Consider the following 9783-nt stretch of genomic DNA (forward strand, 5'->3'; position numbering starts at 1 on the left):
GCATCATGGCAGCACAAAAGGAGGTGCAAGGCCGAGGGCAGGGAGAAGGCTGTCCAGAAAAGCTGAAACAACACAGATGGGGCACCAGTCCAGTGCTTGCCTCAACCCACAGGGCACCAGTGTCAGAGCAGAGATGCACAGGGACCCAGCCCGCTGCTCTGGAGATTGAACACTTAAAACACACCCAGGGCAGGTTCTGAACCTGTTTTACACCACTGAAACCCCACTGCAATGCTGCTGGCTTTCACCACGGGCTCCCCATCTGAATCCAGTGTGAACACATCTTCTGCTGCCCCCCCATCAGCACCAGCTCCCTCCTCCCACACCCAAAGCACCGCTCAGCACCGTCAACTCTGCTTTCAGCAGCTCCTTCATGGTCTGACTTATTTTCTTCTTTTTTATTTTAAGTACACAGCACAAAAAAACCACACACAGGCCAACTTCAGAGATTCCCACTAGAAAAATTAAATACTCATAATGCTTTTTTAAAGTGAATTGGGCCCCTTAATTTGCATCTTATAATAAGGATGTTATCGTACTGGTTTATGGCTCAGCTCTTTAGTTTCTATCTCTCAGGGGCTAGATTTCCCCTCATGAGTTCAATAGATGTCTGTGAACTAATGTAATTTTTTAAAAGGCTTTTCTTCCGTATTAACATTACAACCTTTATGAGTTAAAGGTTTTCCTCGCCTGAGTGTGGGGTGTGTTGGAGTTCCATAGCCAGGCTCTGTCCTTTACAGAGAGGATGCTGCAGGCTGAGGTTAATCCTGGGCAGGGGGTGGAAACCTTCCTCACCTCCCCACACCGAGCCCAGCTCTCCAGTGCGCTCCAGCTCTTACATTTGGCTTAATTATGAAACACTGTCACTCGAATATTAAAATAATGTTTAATACACAGAAGGGAATAAGCCAGTCTGGAAAAATGCATAATTTCCCTGCACCTGCCCTTGCTCCTCACATGCAATGAGCTCTGCTCTCTTCCTCCCTCTCTCCTGACTGCCTCCCACAGCAGTTCTGGGAATGCACTTCCAAAAAGCATTTAAAAGCCAGGGAGGCTTTGTCCACCTCTGCACCTTCCAGGAGTGCCCATCCTCTGCTCCCCTCGCCCCCGGGAGGTGGAGCAAGGCCAGGGTGGGATCTGTCCTCCTGGGGCCTCGTCTGAGCAGCAGCACCCGGGTCTTCAGGAGAGGAGAAACAGCAACAACTTGCCGAAATCCCAGAGGACGTTTTTGAACTTGCCCGAATTAGGGCCCAGGGCGGATGCTCAGCATTTCCAAACAGCCGGGCTCCAAAAGTGCTCAAACACGCCGCAAGTAGGAAAGATGTCGAAAATGCCAGCCCCTGCTTTAATGTACCCTGGGATCATTCATCACCTCCACACCTTATTTTATATTGCCAGACTCTGCTTTAAATAAGCTTTTTTTTTTCTTTTCCCCTCCCCTTTAATCACTACAGCTGCAGAAGGTGCTGTCTCTTTGCAGGAGAGAGAGGGAAGAGGAAAAAACGTAAGGAAAACAGCTAAAGGGGGATTTTAGGCAACAACAACAAAAAAAAAAAGCCAACTGGAGCAGCCAGCTGCAGAGCAGCTCCCAAAGGGATGTTCTTCCCCAAAGCCTCCAAATGGAAAAGCCAAAGCCCAGGGGAGTGTGCCAGGCAGGGAGCAAGGCAAAGGTCTGTAGGAAGGAGAACATAAAAAATAAGTTTTATCCATAGTGAATCATGGTATGCCCTATAGAGGTGGGGGGCGGGGGGGTGGGGCCGTAATAAAGGGGTGTGGGGGAATTTTGGGGATGGCAGTGCAGGCCTGCCAGTGGGTGATTTCATGGACACAAGCCATGGAGCAAGGCTGCCAGTGGACACCCTCTGCCTTCAGGGAAGGGGGACAGAAGTGTCACAGACACCGGGCTCTGCTTGCCAATGTAGAGCTGCAGGAGGAGGTCAGAAAGAGAACAGACATTCAAAAGGAAAAAATGTTTATTTAGGGCTCCATCCCCTGCTCCCTCCCTGCCCAGAGTGTCCTGGGTTTCCAAGGGCAGGGCTATATAAAAAGTGATCTGGCTATATAAAAAGTGATCTGTGGGCACTACAAGCACTGATACAGAGACTCAGGAAGCAAATTCAAAGCCCCATTATTTTCTGCTTCCTGCTGGTGTCTGTGACAGAAGGCCCTTGCCCACCACCACCACCTTCACCCAACCCATCGTGCACAGATGCAGCGAAACCTGAGGGAAGGGGTTAAGCAGTCTGTGGATGCTCTGCCTGTTCGCTCACTACCTGGAGTGGCTGTGCTCACAGCTGGGAACCATTAAAGGTTTAGTGCAGGTGGTGGAGGCTGCAGGCTCTTTGATGCACTGGGCTTGGCGAGCTCTGGGGATCATCTGCCAGACCCCAGAGATGCCCCAGCCAGAGGCCACCCTTTGCCAAGGGGACCCTGCCACCACTGTGGTCACCCCTCATCAGCTCCATGGAGTTGGGCTGCTCCATCTAAACCTCCTCATTGAGGAAAATCTCCTGCCCAAGCCTTTGGGGGGGGAGGTCAGCTGCGCCACACCGTGCTGGGGAGGAGGAGAGGTCCAAAGGTACCACTTTCTTTATGTCATTTAAATTAGGATGCTGTAAAATGTGAAAATAACTTGAAAGGCAGTAGCCCTGTTTTATTAATAGCAAGTATTTATTAGCCTCCTTGATTTACAGTATGTTTCTGAAAGTCATCAGTCCATCACATTCTTCAGCACAGGGGCTGAGGTGTTTTTCTTGGTCAACACAATATGGAATATAGATCCGAATATGAGAAGCCAAATACAACCTTCATTTTGCATGCACATATCCCGCCGACGGGAGGCCCGTAAATGAGTCCTGTATAGCCCTTAGACACATGCAGACATTGGGGGAGAGGTGGGAGCTTCTGTACATCACCACTGGAAACCCAGAGAGTCATGGAAATGGCCAGGGAGGAGCCATCAGGGCTGGACCAACCTCAGGAAGCGTTACGGCGCACACACCCCGGCCACCAAAAAAAGGTGGGAATCCACCTCATCTGGTCTTGTTAAGAGAAACCACCTGCCTGTCCATCCCCCTCACTGCAGAATGTGATGCTCACACAGCACAGGCACTCCACCCACCTGTTGCCATGCCCAATCCCAGGTTTTCCCCCTCCTCCTGCCCTCACCGTGGGGTTTTGCCTGCCCGTGGCCACGGAACCGCAGCAGAGCCAGCATTCCCAGGGATCACGCCATGATCATTATGGGAGTCCAGGCAAAATTAAATTGGGGCCCACTGGTTCTGCCATCTGAACTTCATCACTGCTAAAGATGCAATAAAAGTAATGGCAACAACGAACAAGCCTCTACCAGATGTGTAACTCTACCCAGTGAGATTAAGGAGTAAGGGCCATCTTTGGGGTTTGGGGGTTTTATTTTGTCGTTGTTCTGCCCCCTACAACTCCACCTTGCCTTGGGAATAATTGATTATTTGGACCCCTGCAGAAGATGAATCCTAAGAGGATGATTTTTGGGGGGAGAGAATTGGAATGGAGAGGCAATAATGTTTTGCCTGTAGCAGACAAACACACAACTGAATGATGACGCCTGAAATGGGAAAGCCGGGTGGCAGGAGAAGCAGAGAGTAACAGAAAAAGGAAATGAGGCACCACTCCCGTTTTTGAGGGCTGGGGGGTTCAGCTCACTCCTCAATATGACTTTTCAATGAGGTCAGGTGAAACACCACAGCTGACCAGGGAGCCCTGGAACAGCAGGTCCTCCCCCTCCTCACTGCCAAAAATCCACAGGTAAAGGCTCACCCCAGCCCTCACCAGCACACCCAGACAGCTCAAACACACACAAGAAAGGAAAAGCAAACCCAAAGTAAAGGCTAAAGATCGTAAAATAACCTCCAGCAGCCCAAGGACGATGAAGCTTCCCTCCACCTTCCCCCAGAGCCCACAGCTGTGTTGTCACCCACCAACACCACAATGCTGCTTGAACACAGTCACTTAGTGGGACCTAACACAAAGATGGGGTTGAAAAAAACCACAAGGAGTTTGGCAGTTTTGCTTGAAAACTCATTCACAAAATCTGTTTTCAGATCCCTTCTGGAGAGAGGTCTTGCATCTCATAAAAGTCCACAGCCCAGATGCATCACGAATCCAAAACATACATTATTTTGAAAGCAAAATTTAAGCTAGACTTCACAAAAGGCTTGACCTTTGCTGCATTTTAGTGTCAGGAAAAGTGTGCTTAGAAATCAAACACAGCAGAGTTAGATCATCTCCAAGTCTGAAAGCAGATTTTAAGCCCAAAACCTCAAAGTTAAGCCAGATGATTCCCAGCAATTTTGTTCATCTCAACCCTGGGAATGGGAAGAACTTTTATCTTTCCTCTATTAAAACCCCAAAACTTTAGGAGCTTTGTTTTCTTAATAAAGGCCAACCACACCTTATTTCCAAATTGGATGTGCAGACCAACACCTGGAGAATATGCTAAAATACAAAACCCTTGGGAATATTGCCCCTCTTGCACCAGCAACCTCCAGCTTTACGGCTAACAACTTCCCAGCCCTCCCCTCACAGGAAACCTTGGACTCTTGTTAATTGGCACAAACTCATTAAGCCGCTGGTGATCCCAAGCACAGACACAGCAAGGGACTCAGCCACACCCTGGTCAGACAAAAAGAGGACCCTAATGACACCCTTAATTAAAGCACACAGCACCCTCAGGTCACTCGGGGCAGTGGAAACCCTTTGGAATCTCCACCAGACCTGGTGCTGAGGCTGTCCTGATGCTCTGCAAGGGCCGCAGCAGAGTCTGGAGCAGGAGCAGGGCTGGCAGCCAGGGAGAGGAGCCCCATGGCTTACAGGGGCCTCTCAGCACAGACATTGCACCTGTTAAGGCAACAGAATTCTGAAGATGTTTCAAAGCCCTAAGAGCTGGGGGAGAGTTTAACAACTGTGTTAAAAAATAGATATTTTTAAGACTACATTTTATTTGAATACATCTTCAGCACTTCAGGTATCACTTCTGTGCTTGGCAGAACACCTTCAGCCATCACCACTTTGTTATTTCTCACTTTTCCTGGGACAAACCCTTGCCCTTGTGCTGCCTGCTGAAGGAGAGACAAACCACAACCAGAGAAAGCAGATCCCATCACACTTGTTCCACCAGGCAGAGCAGCAAAAGCATAACCAGCTAGCCCAAAAGACATCCATGAACTGAGTTTTGCCTGTGCTCACACAATGCAAGGGTCAGGCACCCCCAGAAGGAGCAGCACACTGGAACCCCTGACAAAGCAGCTTCCCAGCGGCCCTGGGCCAGGCCTGCTGTAGATAAAGACCAGGTGAGTCCTGACTAGCAGTCCAGAGAAACTTGCAGTAAGTGACTCCATTAGCCCTGATCTGACACGGCTGCCTGGAGCAGAGATCCCCAGGGCAGGCAGGAGCAGGTGTCTAACTCTTCACCACTGGTGCACTCACAATCAATCAGGTGCTTAATCCAAAAGGATTAACCCTTCCAAGGCTCAAAAACCCCCTAGGAGCAGACACAGAGGTGGCAGCACAGGCTGGGCTAAGAAAAAACTTTAAAAACATCCCCTCATGATAAAAAAAGAGCTGAGGCTGTGCATAGACTTTTGGGTGGTTTGCCCTCAAAGACCAAATCACCTTAGAAGAAGCAGCAATAGCTCCCTTTGTGTCCCAGTGCACCTAGTCCTCCAGGTTTCTGGTGTGGCACCCCTTGGAGATGCTCTTGCTGCCCACCCCAGCCAAATTTTAAGGTACTGAAGTGTCTGTGCTTGTGCTGTGCCCAGGCCACCATGAGAAAACCACAGCCCAGGGTTTTAAACAACAAAAGAGCAACCACCACCCATGGAAAAGGCAACATCATTTTCCCTACAGCTGTTGCACCAGGAGAGTCACCCCAAATGAGGGTCTCGCTCAGACTGCAAGCAAGGAGATGAAAAAAACAGAAGTGAGATTGAAGTTAATGCACAAAGCCAATCAACCCACTGGCCCTTTCCCCATGACTTGGCTCTATCCCACTGATCCCGGCGGCCCGACACGGCCAGCCAGCCTCTCCACTCACTACCCAGCTGGCTTCTTTCACCAAATAAGGTCCATTCCCACTTGTCAGCAGAGGCATGAGCAGCTCCAGCCTATCAATCCCATCAGAGACGGCACAAAGCTCACACATAACCCATCTTCTGTTGGGCAAAGCGCCTGGGCCCCGAACCAGGAGACTCCTTGGGTGGGTGCTCAGTGCCGAGCAAGGGACGCGTGTTGCTGGCCAGCCCCTGGTGCAAAGTCTGGGATACAGTGGGACAAGAACCTGGCAGCAGCAGCTCCCCCAGCTCAGGGTAGGGCTCTGCATGCCCTGGTCTGACAGCGTCTCCACAGCATAACTACCGCTCCTCCCGAAACCTGTGCTGGTCTTGCTTCTCCTCGCATGGACACGAGCGGACATCAAGGAGCCCAGCAGCCCCAAAAGTACAGTTCAACAGCAGAAATGCAACAGGACAGCTGGCATTCACCAAGGATGATGCAGGAGAGCTGGGAACCCCCCCCTTTCAGCATCACCAGAGGCGGCTCAGCAGTGCTCGCGGTGCCCGGCCCTAAGCCCAACTCCTGGCCGAGCTCTGCAGGAAAGGTCTGTCCTGTCGGCCGGGGCCAGGCAGCCCCTTGTGCCAACACCATCCCCGGTGAAAACCCAGAGCTGGCTTTTCTGCAGCTGGTACAGGAGCACAAAGTCACACCAGCCGTCTGGCCCTTGTTAGCATTAAAAATTAAAGACAGAGCAAACAAAACCTAAAGCTCCAACATTTATTATGGCAATTTCCCACCCACCCACAGACCTACACTGTGTTTTGCTTTATTTTTAATTCATCACATCAGATGTGCCTCCCGAGGAATGGCATGTTGAGGGGATAACCGACAAGCTGGGTTTTCCATGAGTGCAAGACAGTCTTTTCCATGGGGAAAGGAACCAGTCGAAGCCATCATTAAGCCCTTGACCTTGGTGGGTGGGTTGTTTTCGCTTGTTTTTAGAAAATGAAAAAAAAAAAACAATGAACAAAAAAAAAAAAGAACCCCAAAAAAACGAAAAAACCAACCCCAAGGAAGTGTTGTACTCTATTACAAAATATAAATACGATAGTCTTGCAGGCAGGAGGAGCCCAGGGAGTGCTGCTGTCAGGGGTGACTCCTCAGGCTCTCCCGGGGACGCGGCAAGCCAGCAGGACAGAGGCCACCTCCGGATGCCGAGACGCCGCCAGCCACTCGCCCCAGCTTCACCTCCTTTCAGAATTTAAGTGCTCTTGAACTTCCATCCGAAAACTGCCAGACATCCGGGGCTCCCTGGGCGCTGCGCCAGCTGGGGGGGTACGCCGAACCTACAGAGAGCATGGGGACAGAGGAGAGAACAGGTGTGACATGGCCCACGGTGTGAGTCATTCCCTTATCCTACTTCTCTTTTTGTCTCTTTTCTGTCTCTAACAACTAGGACACCCAACTGCCGCAAAGGGATATGGCAGGACGGAGCCCTTCCTCTCTCAGGCCACAATCCCGCATCCGGCATCCTCCGCACCACACAGGAACCACAGGGATCATTTAGGAAGAAAGACCTCTGGGCTGTACTTGGCAGGGACCAAGCCAGCCTGTCTTGCAAACTTCCTCCTACTCTTTCCCAAGCCCTCCTGGGCTTCCCGCAGGTGCTGAAGGGCCTCCTAAAAGCCATTGGAACTGTTAACACGGCACACAGCGGGTGGTTCATGGAGGGCTTTTCCCAGCTCCCAGCATGGCGGATATCACGCGGCATGGATGCGCATGCCGCAGCAGCAAAGCTCAAGCTGCACAGCCCCAGCCCATGCCCAGCAAAGCCATCCACCTCAGCAGCATGGGATGGGGCACTGGAAAGCAACCATTCCCGGCTCCCAGCCCCTGCTCCGGCCCGATCACCCAGCACCGCGCTACCCCCATGACAGGCTAAGGGCTACACCAGTGACCAGGCCGGCACATCATCAACGCACTCCTCAAAATCCACCTCGGCCGCCCAATGGGGAGCTGGTTTCTATGGAATTTACTTCATTAATACTCAAAAGAGTGGTCAAAGGACTACTACATGTGAGCTGCCATCAGGACTTAGTAACCAGCTCCTTCCTAGGCCGGCTCTTCAGTGGGTGTTAACTGGAGTGTCTCCTCTGGAGTCAAGAGCACCATGCCCAGTTTCCCTCCAGGGAGGGTTAGTTGCTGTTCCTGACTGAGCCCAGCAGTTTCCAGGCTAATGTTAAAGCTGGCTGAGACTTTCAAGGCAGCCAAGAGCAGCACAGCCATCCTGGCCACTAGCACACCACCACTGCAAAGCTGTGGGGCACAAAACCTTGGGGTTCCTCACTTCTCCTGTCCCTCCTGCATCCCTGTGACTCATTGGAAACCAGCAGTCAAGCATCTCGGCTCAACGAGCAGCATCTCTTCAGCAGCTGTGGCAAAGAGCCCTCTGGGCAGTATCACTCTCTCCTAGTCAATACGACAATTTGTCCATGCATGCGCCAGAAGGGGTTTCAACCTTTATTGGAGGAAAAAAGAGAAGGAGGGATCTAAGGGAGCAGCTGGTATCATTTTTCTGTTGGGTACAAACTCCACACTTAGATAAACCCCAAAACTGTATCTCATCAGATATGCCACAGCCTCCTGAATGTCAAGCAAAGACATGGTACTGCTTATGCCTGTATTATCTCAGCCCTTGGAAACATAACAATATGAAACATCTGTAGTCTAAATTCTGGATACTGTTTCAGCGCCTTCATTACAATAGTCACTACAAAATTTGGAGAAGATTAGACACTAAAGGGTCTATGCCATAAACCCATGTTCCCCCTCAAAAGTTGACAGGGCTTGAGATTTTAATGATAGACACTGTTACCCAAATACCACTTATTCCTAGAGACATCTTTTTGCACAGAAACAGAGAAGTTTCTGGGGAGCGCAGGTCACACGTGTGTGGAATGACAAAGCAGCTCATAGTGGGGCCTCGGACATCCATGCCCAAACCCAACAAACTTCAGTGGGTTCATCACACCACTAACTTACTGCCCCTGGCAGAAAAACAGCACATTCAGGAACATCTGCTTTGGTGTGGGGGTGACAGCGCGCTGCCACTCACAAACTACGCTGCTCAGACAACTCCTCCTATAGCAGGAGCCGCTTCTCCCGCCACTCCTTCCTCCAAACCACCGCCCCTGCCCTGTGTTATACGTGGCGCCCACCGGGCTCGTTCGTCTCTGGGACACCTGGAAAATTCAGCTTTGGGAAAGCTGGGAATCACACACATCGCTGCGCCGCTTGATAAAGAAGTCAATTGTTTGCTTTCCACCAGTTAATCTTGTAGCAGCACAGGTCAACCTAGTGATGCCTGTATATGGACACATGCAGATACCTGCCTGTGTGCTTTTATATACGATCATGTCCCAAGTAAAACACAGTACAGGGAAAGGTAGCGGGACAATAACCACCATAGAATGGACCCTGGGTACAGCGCCTGCTCTGAAAGACAGCCAGGCTACGCTCAACCTTGGGCACAGCTAACCCCAAGTCCTCTAGGAAACATCTCCACCATGGTCTCACAATAACCAGCAATAAAAACAGGGACAGGGAGGGAGAGACCGGACTCTGTACAGGTATTTCGTGGCACAGGATCAAAAGATGCGTCATCAAGGCAGCTGCAAAGCACATCCCTGCAGACACTGGCCCTCCAGAGAAGAGCCTGTGTCCATGCCTGCCACCTCGAGCTCCCCACCCTCC

At 50.9% G+C, this 9783-nt stretch overlaps 1 protein-coding gene across 7 annotated transcripts in view; it reads right to left on the minus strand.

The window, feature by feature from the left end:
* Nucleotides 1–2651: 2651 nt before the first annotated feature.
* The window catches only part of BCL11A (BCL11 transcription factor A), a 75835-nt gene continuing 68703 nt past the window's right edge, over nt 2652–9783 (minus strand). For all 7 annotated transcript variants that reach the window (XM_030268746.4, XM_030268748.4, XM_072927378.1 and 4 more), the window contains exon 4: nt 2652–7376. In XM_030268746.4, coding sequence (XP_030124606.1) covers nt 7275–7376 — 102 coding nt within the window. In that variant the 3' untranslated portion in view covers nt 2652–7274. The remainder of the gene's footprint in view (nt 7377–9783) is intronic.

This window comes from Taeniopygia guttata, chromosome 3 (assembly GCF_048771995.1).
Source record: "Taeniopygia guttata chromosome 3, bTaeGut7.mat, whole genome shotgun sequence".
Taxonomy (NCBI): Eukaryota; Metazoa; Chordata; class Aves; order Passeriformes; family Estrildidae; genus Taeniopygia; species Taeniopygia guttata.